At 52.3% G+C, this 17,160-nt stretch overlaps 1 protein-coding gene across 3 annotated transcripts in view; it reads right to left on the minus strand.

Annotated features, from left to right (window-relative positions):
- The window catches only part of SNAP47 (synaptosome associated protein 47), a 45,077-nt gene that overhangs the window by 12,738 nt on the left and 15,179 nt on the right, over positions 1-17,160 (minus strand). For 2 of the 3 annotated variants that reach the window (XM_021666940.2, XM_021666942.2), the window contains exons 3-4: positions 12,117-12,610; positions 1,993-2,117 (exon numbers count right to left, since the gene is read on the minus strand). In XM_021666940.2, coding sequence (XP_021522615.2) covers positions 1,993-2,117; positions 12,117-12,610 — 619 coding nt within the window. Of the gene's footprint in view, positions 1-1,992; positions 2,118-8,439; positions 8,633-12,116; positions 12,611-17,160 lie in introns of all 3 variants that reach the window. The other variant, XM_064383695.1, reaches the window with a different exon arrangement.

A 17,160-nucleotide genomic window follows, 5' to 3' on the forward strand; every position in this document is an offset into this window, starting at 1 on the left:
ACTGGGCTTGCCGGATCCCTAATGACTCCCACGCAGTCCCAGGGGAGACACAGCCTGGACCGTCCTGGGGAGCCCCGATCACCCGCAGCTCCATGCAGTCACCTGAGCACCTCCCCATTACTCCCGGGTTTGAGGCGAAGAACATGCCGCACGTGGCAGGAGAGCCTCTCCAACTACATGGCCACCATCACAGTTAACAGATAAGCTTCTGACTTTCCATCCTAAAGCTTCGTTCCTACTTCAGTCTAAACACAACCGTGGAACACAGCGAGCATCTCGGCCGTGGACACCTTTGTGGGGTGTGGGAGTGGGGTGTGCTCACATTCTGCCAGTCCCAGCCATGCACCCTGAGGCGCTCTCAGGAGGATGGCCGGGGAAGAACCAGGTAAGCCTGTCTTTATAGTTTTGGGATTTCTCAAAAACCCTGAGCAAACGAGACCCGGGCCAAGAACGTTCCGGAGGCAATGAGTGTATCTGAAGGTGACTAGGAAGCTGCACAGTGAGCTGGCTACACCTATCAGGCAGCACTGTGTGTGCCATTACCAGACATGACTAAGTGAGGCTGGGAGGAAAAAGTGACAAGCTGTGTCCACTTGAATTACCCCAGAGCAAAGATGAACACCTTTTTCCCCAAACAAGCTGGCCTCAGGAGTTTATGCGTACACAGATACATAAAGTAAGAACTGGTTTTCAAAAACAGGCGTAAGAGACAGAGCGTCTTTATCCACCTCCTGGTGACCACGGGCAGAGCCACCCACAGAACACTCCCTCCAAAAACAGGGCCGGGCCTGACAGAGCCCCAGACCCACCTGCCGACTCAGAGGCTCAGGGACGGGGAGCCCACACCCTGCATGGACACGGAACTGCAAGATCCAAAGTGCACAGTCTCAGCCCAACAGACAGCTTCGCTTTTTCAAGGAATCAACCGCAAGGGAAGACGACAGAAGCTGCACCTGGAGACGAGCTGCGTGCACGCCACACACCCTGTGGGACACGCCCTTCAGCAAGGGCTCGGCAGGTTGGAGCACTGCCTGGAGACTGGATGGTGCTGAGGGACAACTTTCTGTTTCCTAGGGTGACAGTGGCAGTATGGCTCTTTCTGAATGGCTCTCATCCTTTACTAATACATACGGAGATATTTACAAATAGAGTGATATGATGACTGGGTACAGCTTGAAAAATTACTTGAGAAGGCAGAAGGAAAGCCAGCATAGTGGCCAGCAACCCCTGGACAAGACAGGGGTGTTTACACTGAACATTAAAATTCCAGCCTCCTAGGCACAAAGTGCTCAGCTTCCTTAAGGACCAGTGCTCAGCACATGAGAGCTGAGTGAGCCCTCACCCGACTGTGCATGTACACATGCAGTGCACACACAGAGTACACAACACACAGCAGGCATGTGCCAGCATGCACGCACAGTATACAGAGCACACGTGCATGCACAGCACACACAGACACAGAGAACACATGCATGTACAGGCATAGTACATGCATGCTCCACATACAACACCGACACACATGCCCATGCACTGCACACAAGGTACACAGACAGCACATCTACATGCACAGCACACACGTGCACACACAATACACATGTGTACTGACAGTACAAGTACATGCATAGCCTGTGTACACATAGAATACACAGCACACATAAATGCACGTGTCCAGTACATGCACGTGACGCACGGCAAGCACATGTGCACGCGCAGTAAACATAAACACCTGTGCACACACACGTGCACATGTACAGTGGGTGCAGGTGGCAGCCGGGGCAGCCGTGTGTACCCCTTCCAGGAGGCGTGTGGATCTGGGACGGACACTGCCTTTCCTCCCTCCCTGCAGCTGCTGAGTGGAGGCCAGCACCTCCTCCTGGGTGTGAGGCCAACACGGATGACCCAGAGCTTGTTTGTGGTCAGGAGGGCAAAGGGAGCAGCCTGTGGGAGGACTGGGACACAGCACCGGCTGGCATGGCACTGGGGACACCTTACCTGGGTTAGTTCCTGGGTATCTGCCTCGGACAGGGCTGGCGGGCTCATCTGCAGGTGCAGTGCCATGCCCTCCTGGTCTCCTGCGGGTGGCGCACGGTGCAGGGCGCGGCCCATCAGCCCAGATGCTGCAAGGAGAGCAGATGTTCAGCAGTGACATCTCTCAGAGGTGCGACAGCCCTCATGCGCTCTGGACGGCAGAACACGGCCTTTGAGGCGGTGTTCCTCCCGCCACTACACGCAGGACTGCTTCCTCTCCGGCCTCTGCGAGCCTTGCCTTGCCAGCCGGCCCTGAAGGATCGGGGTCTGCAACGCTGCAAACATGCGGGGGCCGCTCTCTACCTCTCAGAGTAAGAGGCCTACATCCCATGTGGTATTTTTTTTTGAGAAAGACTGAAGATCTGGAGTATAAAACACAAGAATCATTGAGCCCTGGTGAAATGCACGTCAGACGCATGACTGGGGAACTGCAGTGACATCTGAGCTGCTCTCCAGAAGGCTGCGGTTCCCGAGAGCACAGGAAGCGGCCCGCGGCCCGGGGCCAAGCACAGCCACCGTCTGAGCCACCGAGGTGGGAGGTGAGTCAGAGCTGCCCGTGGTCAGGCTCAGAGAGGACCTGGGTGTTTCCGCCCTGCGGTGAGCCTTGGGGCGCTCCAGGCCACCTGCCAGGGGCGGTCTCACCCCACGGAAGGTGGCCCAGTGTGCCTCCCGCAGAGGCCACCTGCCCTTTATTTACAGAGCAACCTCAACGGCAGCCTTGACACCCCAGGGCCCAGATAAGAGCGCAATTAAAGCCTCTTGTTTGCTCTTCTGCAGGACACGCAGCTCCCCCGCATCTGGTGCAGTCGTCATTTATGAGGGTGCCAGGAAGCAGGCAGGGAGAGTGCAGTTGCATTGCCAGCTCCCGATGGGGCAGGCAGGCAGCCTCAGCGTCCTCCCCAGGGTCCCACCTCAGCCAGCAGAGCCCACACCCCTGACTCCTGATGAATGCAGCAGCCTGGGGCAGTGGCTGAGCACGCCCTCAGAAAAGGAGAGGAAAGGGGGGACATCTGGAGGCGCACTCTTGCTGGGACTGAGGGCATACCCCCTCTAGCTTATCACCTCCTAAATGATTCTTACAAGCTCACCTTCCAACCCCACCCTCCACAGGGGAGATGCCACCTCCAACATGCCACCCCCACCAGCCTATCACCCCCCAAATGATCCTTACAAGCTCACCTCCCCTGATAGCGCTCAGCTAAGCAGAGAAGGACCGGCCTTGCCCAGGGCCACAGGGGACTCAGCACAGGGATGGCCCTAAAGAGGGAATGGCTCCAGGCCCAACGGATGGGTACAGGTGCAGTGGGGGAGTCGGTGAGACTCAGTGGGAAGCGAGGGGCTCTCTTCACAGATGGCACCTGTGGGACAGATGGCCCAGAAGGCTGTTTTCATAACCCACTCTTCAGAAACAGAATCTGGTTGCAACAAACCACAATGATTTCACAACCTGGGTTTGCAACACCCATGTTGTATGCGGGTGCTCTCTGGGGAGCTGCGGCCCACTGCTGCACATCTGTGAATTTGTGCATTCCCTGAGGGAGCCCACAGGCCCTCACAGGAAGCTGCTCTGAGGAGCCCCTCTCTGAAATGCTGAGCCACAGAGCACAGGCCAAAGGATTTGTGCCCCTGGTGACCTGAGATCACAAGGTGGCCCCCGTCCACCTCGCAGCACCGGCACGGCCTTGGCCATGGGAATGGAGGAGCACCAACTGCCCAGCCTGCACTCTGCCAGCGCCCCTTTCTCCGAGAGCCCCCACGCTCCCCCTGCCCCGGCCCAGGCTCTCATGGTCTGCTCTGTAGTTGGCTGCATGATGGGCTACACACTTGCTCTGTGCTGTGCCCTCTGACCTGCTGGGTGTCGGGCCAGACCGTGTGCTTTCCTCAGCATCTTCTCGAGCTGCAGTTCCCTGGCTACAACATGGGCTTTAAAATATATATTTAGAGAGAGATCCAAGATGGCTGATCACTAGCAGCTCAGGCTCGTAGCTCCCAGTGAAAGTGCTGAGAACGAGAGGATACCACACTTTCAGATGAATATTTGTTGCTCACGGACCAGGAGATTCCCAGTGGAGGAGCCCCACGGGTCGCCAGGGTGACTCTTGTGGCCGGCACGGCGGTTTTGCTGGCGCCTGAGCGCGGCAGTTCTTGGTGCAGAGTCCGGAGATTCCCGGGCAGAAAAGCACCATCAATCTTAACACCGCTGTTTTGGCTGGTGCAGTGGACTGCTCAGATTTCGGCGCTGGGAATCAACAAGTTGGACGTCTGCTCAGAGACCTAGTTAGAAAGTTGGTAATTACAAAGACAACAGACGGATAAATATATAATGAAGGGAAGAAACCAGCCTAAAAAGGCAGAGAATACTCAAAATCAGAATGCCTCTCCCTCTACAGGGGATCACAATTCCTCATCAGTAACAGAACAAGGCTTAATGGAGAACGAGTGTGTTCCAATAACAGAAGCAGGTTTCAAAACGTGGGTGATGAGAAACTTCTGTGAATTAAAAGAACTTGTTCTAACCCAATGCAAAGAAACTAAGAACCTTGAAAAAAGGTTTGACGAAATGTTAACAAGAATGGACAATTTAGAGAGGAATATAACTGAATTGATAGAGCTGAAAAATACAACACGAGAACTTCGAGAAGTACGCACAAGTTTAAACAGTCGAATTGATCAAGCAGAAGAAAGGATATCAGAAGTCGAGGACCAGCTCTGTGAAATGAAGAGAAGACAAGATTGGAGAAAAAAGGATAAAAAGGAATGAGCAAAGTCTCCAGGAAATATGGGACTATGTGAAAAGACCTAATCTACGTTTGATAGGTGTACCTGAATGTGACGAAGAGAATGAATCCAAGTTGGAAAATACTCTTCAGGATATCATTCAGGAAAATTTTCCCAACCTAGCAAGGCAAGGTAATATTCAACTCCAGGTAATACAGAGAACACCACAAAGATATTCTTCAAGAAGACCAACCCCAAGACACATAATCGCCAGATTTATTAGGGTTGAAATGAAGGAGAAAATACTAAGGGCAGCCAGAGAGAAAGGTCAGGTTACCCATAAAGGGAAACCTATCAGACTTACAGCAGATCTCTCAGCAGAAACCCTACAAGCCAGAAAAGAGTGGGGACCAATATTTAACATCCTTAAAGAAAAGAACTTTCAACCCAGAATTTCATATCCAGCCAAAATAAGCGAAGGAAAAATTAAATCTTTTGCGAACAAACAAGTACTTAGAGACTTCACCACCACCAGGCCTGCTTTACAAGAGTTTCTGAAAGAAGCACTATACATATAAAGGAACAACCAATATCAGCCTTTCCAAAAATATATCAAAAAGCAAAGAGCATTAACACAATGAAAAATTTACACTAACTAATGGGCAAAACAGCCAGCTAGCATCAAATGCCAGTATTAAACTTATATATATTTTAATTGGATAAAAAGCTAAAACCCATAGGTATGCTGCACCCAGACCCATCTCACATGCAACGATACACAAAGACTCAAAACAAAGAGAAGGAGGAAGATTTACCAACCAAACAGAGAGTAAAAATAAACAAATAAACAAAAAGCAGGAGATGCAATTCTCGCCTCTGATAAAGTAGACTTTAAAGCAACAAAGAGCAAAAGAGGCAAAGAAGGACATTACACAATGGCAAAAAGATCAATCTAACAAGAAGAGCTAACAATTCTATAGGTCAATGAGACAGAAAATTAACAAGGACATCCAGGACTTGAACTTAGACCCAGAACAAGTAAACTTAATAAACATTTATAGAACTCTCCACTTCAAATACACAAAACACACATTACCACCTCACACCTATTCCAAAAGTGACTACATAATTGGAAGTAAATCACTCCTCAGTAATCGCATAGCATTTCATAGATTTAAATGAAATATTGGTTGGCTGCTTGTTTGTTATTTTCTTCCCTTATTCCTTCCTGTCTACATCATTAAGTATAATTATTGGTATAAAAGAGATTTTCAATACCCATTACTAAACTGCATTCTAGCCTGGGCAAGAAAGCAATACTCCCATTCTCTCTCTCTCTTTCTCTTCCTTTTTCTTCCTCTTCTTCATTCTTTTTTTTCTTTCTTTCTTTAAAAAAAAAAGGCATCTATAAAAAATTAACACTAATATATTTAATAGTGAAAACACTGGATGCGTTCCCCCTAAGATTAGGAAAAAGACAAGGAAATTCTCTCTTGTTCCTTCTTTTCAACACTGTACTGTAGGTTCTAGCCAGAGCAATTAGGCAAGAAAAACAGGCATTCAAATTTGAAAGAAGTAAACCTATCTTTATTTATATCTAACATGATCTTATATACAGAAAACCCTAAAAAATCTACTAAAAAAATTACTACCACAATAAATGAGTTCAGCAAGGTTGCAGGTTCTAAAATTAATACATAGCAATCTATTGTATTGATCTCATAAAACTATGGAGTAGAATAGTGGTTACTAGAATGGAGGATGGAGATGTAGGGTGTGGGAAGAGTAGCCAAGGGTTGGTTAATGAATACAAAATTACAGCTGGGTAGGAGGAATAAGTTCTAGCAAAAAAATAAAATAAAATAAAAAATAAAATATATATTTATTTATCTTGTAGAGACAGCATGTCACCCAGGCTGATCTTAAACTCCTGGCTCAGGTGATCCTCTGGCCTCAGCCTCCCGAGTAGCTGAGAGCACAGGCAAGCCACACGAGAGCCCTTGTATTTTTTATAGAGACAGGGGTCTTGCTATATTACCCTAGCTGGTCTTGACCTCCTGCACCCAACTGATCCTCTCACACTGGCCTCCCAAAGTGCTGGGCTGCAGGCATGAGCCACTATGCCCAGCCCACACAGGCTCTTACGGGCACAGCCCTTGGGCCTCCCCACCTAGGACATGGCTTTCACTTCAGCACCTGAAGCAGCATGACAGAGAGAGACACTCAGGCCGTTCTGGAATTTGAACAAATAGGATTTTGCTTGAACACTCGGAAAGCTGGACAGAGTGCTTAAGCCTCAGGCCGTGGATGTTTCTGCTGGGCGCAGTGGCTGGGGTCCTGGTGAGGCTGCAACCCACCGTCTCCAGAGCCACAGCCCTCGTGGAGCTGCTGAGTCATACTTTTTGACATTTCTTCCAGGAAAGCTTAATTTGGTTCTGTAAGGATGGTTTCTATCTCGGGGTCATGAGCGACTGCAATTAAACCAAAGCCTTGCAGGTGGTTCACAGCAAGAGGGGTGGGGTGACTCGACTGTCATGAGTTGGAGGCGTCTGAGGCACCCAGGCGAGGCCTTGTTGGCCTGGGGGTGCAGGACGCCAGCCAGGAAGAGCCCAGGGGACACTTTAGGCTGCAGAATGCCCGGGTCAGCTGGGAAGAGGGTGCCCTGAGGCCAGAGGGCCCTGTGTAAGACACATCTATCCATCTTCACTGCAGTGCCGAGGAGAGGCTGCCTGCATCCGCCGGGGATCGGGGACCTGGGCCAGCCTGGCCTGTCCGTCCCCAGCACACCCCTTCCCTCAGCTCTGGCCTCCCAACACTCACCCATCACCCAGGAAAGGCCTCCGCTGGGCCTGCATAGGTGAGGACAGTACAGGAGCTGGACGGAGGAGATAGCAGCTTGCATGCTCCATCTCCCACCCAACCAACCCGTGCACACAGGTGGGGGCGTCTGACAGGCTCCAGGCCAGGTGGCGCAGTGCCCCCCGGCTCCCCAGTCAGCCCGCCCTGGGCCCACGGTGCTGCAGCAGGCTCCTGCGTGCTTCAGCTCCAGTGGGAACTCCCCTACCTCAAAAGACGCCTGGCACTAACGACCTGCAGAGACGACCTCAGCCACCCGACGCTCGCATCCTTGACTAACTACCCACTCCACGTGCCTGCCTCCTGCCCCGCCCTGCTGCTGGTGCTGCCATGTGGACAGACACGCAGCCAGGGGAAGCAGGGGGACAGGCACAGCTGTCATCAGGGAGCTGGAAGCCCAGGCAGGCCTTAGCCCCAAGATAGGCAGTGAGCGACAAAGAAAAACTCAGTGAACAGCCAGCCTTCAAATATGCTGTGCACAGCAGGGTGGAGGCTCACGCCTGAAATGCCGGCACTCTGGGAGGCTGAGGCTAGAGGATCACTTGAGCCCAGGACTTCCAGACCAGCCTAGGCAACACAGCAAGACCCCATCTCTGGGAAAAAAAAAAATTAGCCGGGCATGATGGTACATGCCTATAGTCCCAGCTACCCAAGAGGCCGAGGCAGGAGGATGTCTTGGGCCCAAGAGGTTGAAGTTACAGTGAGCTATGATCACGCCACTGCACTCCAGCCTGAGTGACAGAGCGAGGATCCGTCTCTAAAAGAAAAAAATAAGTAAAAAGAAAAAGAAAATGCTGTGCATGTCCCTTGGTAGGATGTGTGGGAAGGAAACCTCACCCTGTGGCCTTCCTCCCAAACCACAGCCCAGGCTGACTGCAAGAAAACCTGAGGCGGAGGCCGCCGTGCAAGCCCTGGCTCGGCCTCTCGACGGCTGTCAGAACCCGCAGGGCCCAGGGACACGTGAGGATGGTGATCATGAGGATGGTGGGTGCTCCTCCAGCACGAGGCGGGATCGGGCAAGGACGAGCGTCTGGAATAAAATAAAACGTATGCCGGTCACACAGCCCTGCAGAGGTCTCTGGAAAGGCTCCCCGCCCCGGGTGTCCCTCCCTGACAGGCACCCGTCCAGCGTCGCAAGGCTGCCACCCTGTGGCCACACACACACCAGCGCTCGCCCCAGAGGCAGGGATTTCCGAGACAGCCGTCATGGTTTCCAGCTGAGAGCAGTAAACACGGGGAAGCTGGCAGAGTCCCCGTGCCTACACACGGACAACAACAGCAGCAGGCGGCAGGCAGAGCGAGGCCTCACAGCTGCGGGTGCCCCACACACTACTGAGCTCCCAGCAAACAGGGTGCTGCCTTCTTGCTAACACGGCACCAGGCAGGGCACCGCACGCTCTGACCCCTGCATGGAGCCTCTCCACGAACACCCTCTGGAGGCGCAGCTGCCCAGTACCTACCTGGACAGGACAGGCTGCCCGTGGGGGCGACAGTGAGCAACAATCCCTCGCAGGAGGCACAGTCCATCTCACACGCGCGGCAGTCCCCTGGGGCTCCCTGTGTGCTGCGTGTGCCACGTGGCAAGATGGCCGCCCAGGTACTCGAAATAGCACGGGCTGGGTGCAGCCCTACAAGTGAACACATGGTGCTCACTGTGGCGACAGCCCACGCTTGGGTGACCTAAAGTAAGGGGGCCCTCCTAGACAAGCAGGGAGGGTGACACTATCAGTCCTGAATTCTAAATGCACACTGAGGCCCCCAGAAAAGGCCATGATACCCCTCTGACCTCAAACAGCACAGGTTGCAGGAACCGACTTACAAATGCCAGGCCGTGGAACACAGGAGTGCCGGCCACCATGGTGCAGCCGGCCTGGTGATGTGGCAGGGCCACTGAACACACCCAGCGCTTCTCTACTGGGACCCTGGAGAGCAGTCCTGAATGCCACAGAATGTTCCAAACTTCCTGCCTGAAGCCACACATACCCGGGGCCCCCTCTTCAGTCCCCAGCAGCAGGACAGTCCCCACCTCCACAGCATGTCACACACCTCCTCCCTGGGCCACATGCAGTAGTGCAGCTGTGCCATTCACCCTGCATGTGGGTGGAGACCCTCTTCCTATGCTTCTGTAGCCTGTCTCCCACTAGGACACTCAGGTCTGGGCCTGCACTTCAGTGACAGCAGCTCACAGTGACCTCTGATCTACTCATCTTGATCAATGGATCGTTACGTTTCACACCGTGTACTGTGCTCCATAGGGGTCAATGCCTCTCTTTGCAACCCCTGACTTTCAGGCACATACAGGAAGGTGGTAGGTTCTCTGTGATTCAACCACATGCTGCTTAACTAAGGTGTGCACCTTTTGTTTTTAAGGTGTGTATTCAGCCCTGGGGCTCATGGGACTCCATCTATTATTATGTGTATTTCTTTCTGAAACTTGAAGCCAGCGACCGGGTGTGGTGGCTCACGCCTGTAATCCCAACACTTTGGGAGGCCGAGGCGGGTGGATCACGAGGTCAAGAGATCGAGACTATCCTGGGCAACATGGTGAAACCCCCGTCTCTACTAAAAATACAAAAATTAGCTGGGTGTGGTGGTGCACGCCTGTAGTCCCAGCTACTCGGGAGGCTGAGGCAGGAGAATTGCTTGAACCTGGGAGGCAGAGGTTGCAGTGAGCCGAGGTTGCACCATTGCACTCCAGCCTGGCGCCTGGCGACGGAGCAAGACTCTGTCTCAAAAAAAAAAAGGAAAAAAAAGAAACTTGAAGCCATCTAGAATAGGAAGCAAAATATTTTCATGTTAGGGAAACAGGTTACAGGAACTGAAATCTTTGTCTTAAGAGAAAAATTAGAGAAACCAAAAGAGCAGCAAATCCCTCTTACAACAGACATCTGGCAATCGAAATCCCTAAGAGCACAGCTTTACATGCTGTACATGTAGACACGCGTTACAGCGTGGATGCGCACGTCACATACATGACAACACACATGCACTGGTACACGTGTGCCTATGTATACATGCATGCGTATTAGCCATAATGCTAATATTAGAAAATGGAGTCTTTTATGACCTTGGGATTTCTTAATTGGGGCTCCAAGACAAACGGCGGGGAAAATCAGTGGATTTCGCCATGGCAAGATAAAAGACTTCTGTAAGGGAGGAAGAGGATCCAGAGGAAGTGGCTGCAGCCTCTAAAGCCTGACCACCTAGGATCGTAGGAAAGTCTTGCCATCCACGAGGGAAGAAGGCACACAAGAAAAGAAGGAAACAGAACAGGCTATCCACAGAGCAAAACCTGCAGGGCCAAAACAAATACAGGCATCAGGGGCTCCACCTCCCAACCAGGGAAAGGGTGAAGGTGAGAATTAACACCAAGGTGCCACCAGCCTCCCATCAGAAGGGCAGGACAACGGCGGCTGAGCCTCAGTCCTGTGCTAGGGAGGAGGTGGGCCGAACATGGCGGACATGCCAAGACCCAGGGTGTCTGCCCCTCAGCCCGGCCCCAGGGACAGGCCAGCTGAGCACTCACAATCCACAGTGGAGTCTGTGGGAAGGCACCGTGGCCATGCCACACACACCTGAGAATACCACAAACACATGGAAGCACGCTGCACAGTTCTCACACACAAATCCCTAATAGCATGTCTGGGTGCCAGGCTGGGAAAACCTAGATTAAATGCCCAGGGAAACAGGAGTGGGCAAAGTAGGGGTGACGGGAACAGCCCCACCAGGGCAGGTAGAGATGGTGCCAGTCACAAGGTGCTGGTTCCCACATCAAAATGAGGGGAGGTGAGAGAGACAACAGCAGGAGCTTCCTTTTGCTCCGACACACCCATTCTGAAAGCCCTTTCCGTGCCGTAGCAGATTCTGCATCGCCGTAACTGAGCACCTGAGACTCGGTAATTTACAAAGAACGGCGCTTTAGTGAGCTGACAGTTCTGTGGGCTGGGAAGTCCGAGAGCGTGCCCTGGCTTCTGGTGAGGGCTCTCCTGCTGTGGCAGAGTCACTCAAGTGGGAAGCGGACACAGGCAAAGAGAACCGGAGGGACATTCTGCCTCCCAACACTCCACTCTCGGGAACTAATGCATTTCCAGAACTCATCCAGGCTTCCTGGAGGGAGCACTCACTCACTGCCACGAGAATAGCACCAAGCCACGTAGAGGGCAGAGCCCTCGTGACCAGTCACCTCGCAGCCCTGCCACACTGGGGACCAAACTTCCACAGGAGCTTTGGTGAGGACAAACCGCATCCAAAGCACGGCACCGGCCTGCTTCGGAATCCACGCACCTATCGAGTGCACAGGTTAACGCTCAGTGATTTCAGATTCACAGATGTCAAGTACAAGGAAAATGGTCTGGAATTGTTTTTAAGTATAAACAAACGAGCTGTCTCTAGCGAGCTGGAGGCCGGCAGCTGCTCTAGGTGACGCATCTGTTAGGCATTTCCCACGGGCGTGCTGAGTCTGGCTGTAATTTTAGAAGTCTGTGCACACACTCACTGCCTTGTCGGTCACTAACCTGCATGCCAGACCGAGCGGCTCTTCTCTGCGGGGGAAGAGGTTCTCCGGCTTCTGAGCACCAAGGCGTCTTCTAACAGCTCCAGCTTCTTGCTGAACTGCACTTCTAAAATGGGGAGAGCCTCTGGCATCTTGGCGGATATCAAACGATAGGCCACGTCTGGCTTTCCAATAAACCGCTGGCGGATGCTGATTTCGTAAGGTGAGTGGACCTTGATGTCGTCCACATCTTCTCTTTCAAATCTGTGCATGAGCAAAGAACCGGAATCATGGATTTCCAACCCAGACACAAGGACAGTGAGCCTCCCCGGCTTAACGTGAGACTCTGTTCTGTGGGAAATAATGGCAGGAATTTGGATCAGCATCCCTTCTTTCCCAAAGGGTTCACTACTTGGTTTCACGGAGACGCCTTCCCTGGGCTTTGTTTCTGATGGTGTCTTCCAAAGCTTGGAGCTAAAGGGCCACCAAGCAGGAGATTCCAGTTCTGTCAACAATCTGAAAAAGCAAACAAAACATGGAAAACCGGGTCAGTTCATTTTTAAGGAGTAATACATTTTTTTTTAAACAGTTTTAACCTTCGTAAAGCATGTTACCATTTTATAGCACCTTTCCACAAGCACTCCATGAAGCAGGAGGCACAGGGACTGTTGTCTCCAGTGTGAGAAGAGAATGCTGGGGACCAGGGCGGAGAGAACATTCGTCCACAGATTCCAAGCCAACCAGCAGAAAGACAGCAAAAATGCACACCTTCTGCCTAGAATATCACTCTGCCCACACCATGCTACCTTGATCCGGTCTTGATTCAAAATAAAACCTGTACTTACTGTCTAGGGGACTATCTAACAGACCTTTCTGCAGTGATGGAATGTTCTATGCCTGCGCCGTCCATATCGTAGGAGGCGCACGTGACAACTGCAGCCCTGCCTAGCAGGCCCCTTCCCTGCCTCGGCCAGACCCAGTGTTAGAGTGCTTCCCACCACCCACACTCTCAACACCCGCTCTCGTCCGCGTGCTCCAGATTCCTGCCGGTGCCGAATGGAAGGCCGTGCACCTCCTCCCCAGGGGTACACTCTGCACCCTGTCTTCCAGGCTCTGTTGGGATTGGAGTCCAGTTGAGCATCTACAGGTCAGGACAGGAGCTGAGGAGAACCCGGCTCATCTTGCAGGATCAATCTCCCTAGACTGGGAGGAAAGGCTGCCTCTACTGGCCAGGGAGGTTCTGCGGCCTTCAGAGACTCTACGTCCCCAGCTTCCGCAGGCTGCTGCCACGCATCTGTATTGGGTTCTCAGGGTCCTGTTCCTTCTCAGTGTCACGGCAGATGTCACGCAGTTAGAATTCAGCCACCTGCAGCAGGAGACTCCAGATGCTGTTTTCAGAAAGCTCTGTCCTGCAGCTACAAGAGCTAAGCGCTTCCTTTGGGGCAGATCCAGAAACATCCAGGCCGTTCCTGCAGCACCCTGAGCTCATTCGTTTCTTTCCCACGCTGCCCAGTGGGGCAACTGTGTCAGTCATGGTGCTCCAGAGAACAAAACTGGTGGGCGTGTTGGGGAGAAGAAGGGAAAGGCTTATTTGAAGGAATGGCTCCCGTGGTTGTGACGCTGTGCCTAAGCTAACTGCTGTGGGCCAGCCTATTAGAATTATTGGCAAGATTACATGGGGAAAATCACAGCTACTTTCACCAACTTCCGGCTGAATGTGGCATTTCCCTCCACTGTGACTGTAGACAGCTTCAGCGTTAAGTGAAACCTCGACTCTCACCAACAGAAATCTCATCACGTTAGTTACTGCACATCTCAACATTATCACATCAAGCCCGGCTTTAACACAACTGCAGTTCCTGGACCTGCCATCGGCTTCATCATCCCATACATCAGTAGGAAGACCTCACATGACCTCAGCAAGGGTTTACAGTACACATCCCGCATGTATTACAGGCCATTCTTAGCCAAGATAATGCACGATGATCCAAGTTAAAACAAAAGGTACAGTCAGTTTGCTGCCGGGCATTTGGCACTTCATGAAGGTAGACCAGTGAGCACTCTGTGGCCTCCCTGCCCTGACTTCTAAGTGACTATCAGATTTCTGGTGCAGTAGGCAGATGTGGCGCCCTGCGTGGCTGCACCCTAGATAGACTGTTTTCAAGAGCAGCACGTGTGCGTTTTATTTTACAGTGATGACTCCTGGCCCTAGAGTGAAGGTCTGGGGGTGAACGCGGAGACTTCTGGTTCCAAAAGCATGGCATAGACACAGGCTGGCTACACTCCTCCCACCAAAAACCAGAAACAAAGGCACAGCACCAGCAATATCCCAGAACTAAAATGTGAGAATGTACTGGCCCCTGAGGCCACAGAGAAAGGAACGATTCCGAGCAGAGACTATGGGAATTGAACTTCCACAACAGAGACACCCCTCACCCAGAGAAAGCTCCCCAGCTCACAGTCTTGAACCTGGAAAAAGTGAGACTGAGGTGAACAACTGTTTCCCTGACTTCTTGGGCTCCCTGGCAGGTCTGTTCCTGCCTCAATCCATGGGAAGCACTGCCAAGGGAGAAACATCCTGAGCACAACCAGCAACAGTGGGGCACGGCAGGAACGGGACACCCAGCCCAGGGTGCTGTGCGCGGTAACTCGGACTAAGGAGACACCTACAGCAGCTGTTGGGCAGCACCACGCCGTGGGAGGGGCAATCCCCAGGACCCCGGGCATGAGTCCCTCACCAGCCTCTCCACATGGTTGGGACATCACCTCCAGGACCTGTCCCATTTCAGACGGGCAGCACACTGACTGTTTGCTGGAAATACATGTGGGAAATAAACCTGGGCAGAGCCACCACCATCAGGGCCCTGCTGAGGATGGTCGGAGGCTTCTGGCAGGACGGGCAGGAGCTGATCTAACCGGCAGGGGCCGGGACCAGGGCCAGAAATAGTCTGTGTATCAAAGTGGCATCTGGTTATACACAGGGGATTTTCTTAAAGGTCACTAGTTTGCAAATTAGATCTTAAAGGAAACTGATATTGAAAAAGAAAGAAGAAAAATCATACTCATACCTAGGAATCTCAAAACTGAAAGGGGACTGAAGGTCCTCTAGGCCGGTGTCCATTTAGTACCAACGTGAGTCACGTGACACATTCCAGAAGAGATGAGAGACGCACTGCTCATGTGATAACTTCCTAGGCTTTCCACAACTGTATGTAGTCAGAAGTGTTGCTTTTATCAAGCCAAATTTTCTTTCCTATCACTTTACAACTGCTGATAATAAAGCAAAACTCTGAAATACTTTAAGAGATTTATTCTGAGCCAAATGTGAGGACCACGAACAGTGACACAGCCTCAGGAGTCCTGAGAACATGTGCCCAAGGTAGTTGGGTTACAGCTTGGGTCTCTACGTTTTAATGGGATATAAGACATCAATCAATATATTGGTTCGGTCTGGAACCACGGGACAACTCAAAGCAGGGGCTTACAGGTCACAGGTAGATTCAAAGATTTTCTGATTGGCAATTAGTTACAAGATGGTTTTCTGCTGGAGTTGGGCCACTCGGTGGCCCTGGTTCTCCTCCAATCGCCCCAGCCAAACTCCACGTTGCTCTGCCCGGCTGTTAGCCTGCAGGCGTGCCAATGCCTGTCGGTGCGTTCCTGTTACCCTCGATTAAGAGTTATCATCTAAAAACCTGGAATCCCAGGTCTCAAAAAAAAGAAAGAAAGCTAGCTGGGCGTGGTAGTGCATGCCTGTGGTCCAGCTACGTGGGAGGCTGAGCCAGGAGCTGGAGGCTGGAGTGAGCTGTGGCCGTGCCACTGCACTCCAGCCCAAGTGACAGAGTGAGACCCTGTCTCAAAAAGTAAACTAAAAACCTGGAATCAACAGAAAGGAGTGTCCAGGCTAGAGACAAAGGGAGGCCAAGGCCGTTACAGAGATTGGGTCTCACAGGTGGCACTCAGAGATGACAGATGGCAAGTGTTTCCTCTCCAGACCTTCAGGAGGAGGGCATAACGAGGCATGTCTGACCCCTTCCTTCTCTCCATGGTCTGAACTAGTTTTTCAGTATTACTCTGGAATCCCCTTGGTCAAGAGGGGATCCATTTGGTCAGCTGGGGTGCTTAGGATTTTACTTCTGGTTTACACAACTAAAGCATCTAGTTTAGCTTTGCAGAGAAAATGGTCTCATGTGACCACCGTCAGTTACTTTAGGCAGTCTTGATCAGCTTTCCACTTGAGGCAAAACACTTCTGATTCCCTCCGCAGGTCCTGGTTTTAGACCTCTCACTTTCCCGTCACCCCCTCATTTCCTCAGTGTTCCCCTCGAAGGCCTGCAGTGCTCCTGTGCCTCCTGAAGGAGGAGGGCCGGCCACCAGCTCTCATCGCAGTGCTGTTGTGCGAGGTGACCTGCCAAGCACACAATGGCATGGGTGCACATACTTTAAACATCTCCATCTCCAGCCACTGTGGAAAACAGCACGGAGGCTCCTCAAAAAATTAACCAGGAACCATTTTGGAAGTGCTGGGAAGGGAAGGGTGTGGTCCCTTTAAATGACAGGGAAGGGGTGAGGGCAGGGGCAGAAATGCTGGGGAGAGGAGGGCATGGTCCCTGGCTAGGGCTCCACCCCCACAGACGGAAGGTGAGGACAGGCATTTTTGTTTTCCTGCCCAAATGCATTTCCCAAGACCACCGTGGCCTGCCACACCCCATCCTGTGCCTGTAAACACCCTGAGACCCTAGCAGGCATACACAGGTGGCCAGACGTTGAGAGGAGCCCACCAGCAGAGGGACACACAGGCAGCTGGGTGCCGAGAGGAACGCACAGACAGGCACCAGCACGCCTGGAGGCCACCAACCAGCAGAATGACACGGAGTTTGGCTGGGGCAGTTGGAGGAGAGCCCAGGCCACTGAGTGGCCCGACTCCAGGGGGAAACCCTTCGCACTCCCCCATCTGCTGAGAGCTATTTCCACTCAATAAAACCTTGCACTCATTCTCCAAGCCCGCGTGCGATCTGATTCCTCCGGTACACAAGGCAAGAATCCCAGGGTACAGCCCTCTGTCCTTG

The sequence above is a fragment of the Aotus nancymaae genome, unplaced genomic scaffold (genome assembly GCF_030222135.1).
Source record: "Aotus nancymaae isolate 86718 unplaced genomic scaffold, 86718_ANA_hifiasm-v0.15.2.pri h1tg000032l_0, whole genome shotgun sequence".
In the NCBI taxonomy this organism is placed as follows: domain Eukaryota; kingdom Metazoa; phylum Chordata; class Mammalia; order Primates; family Aotidae; genus Aotus; species Aotus nancymaae.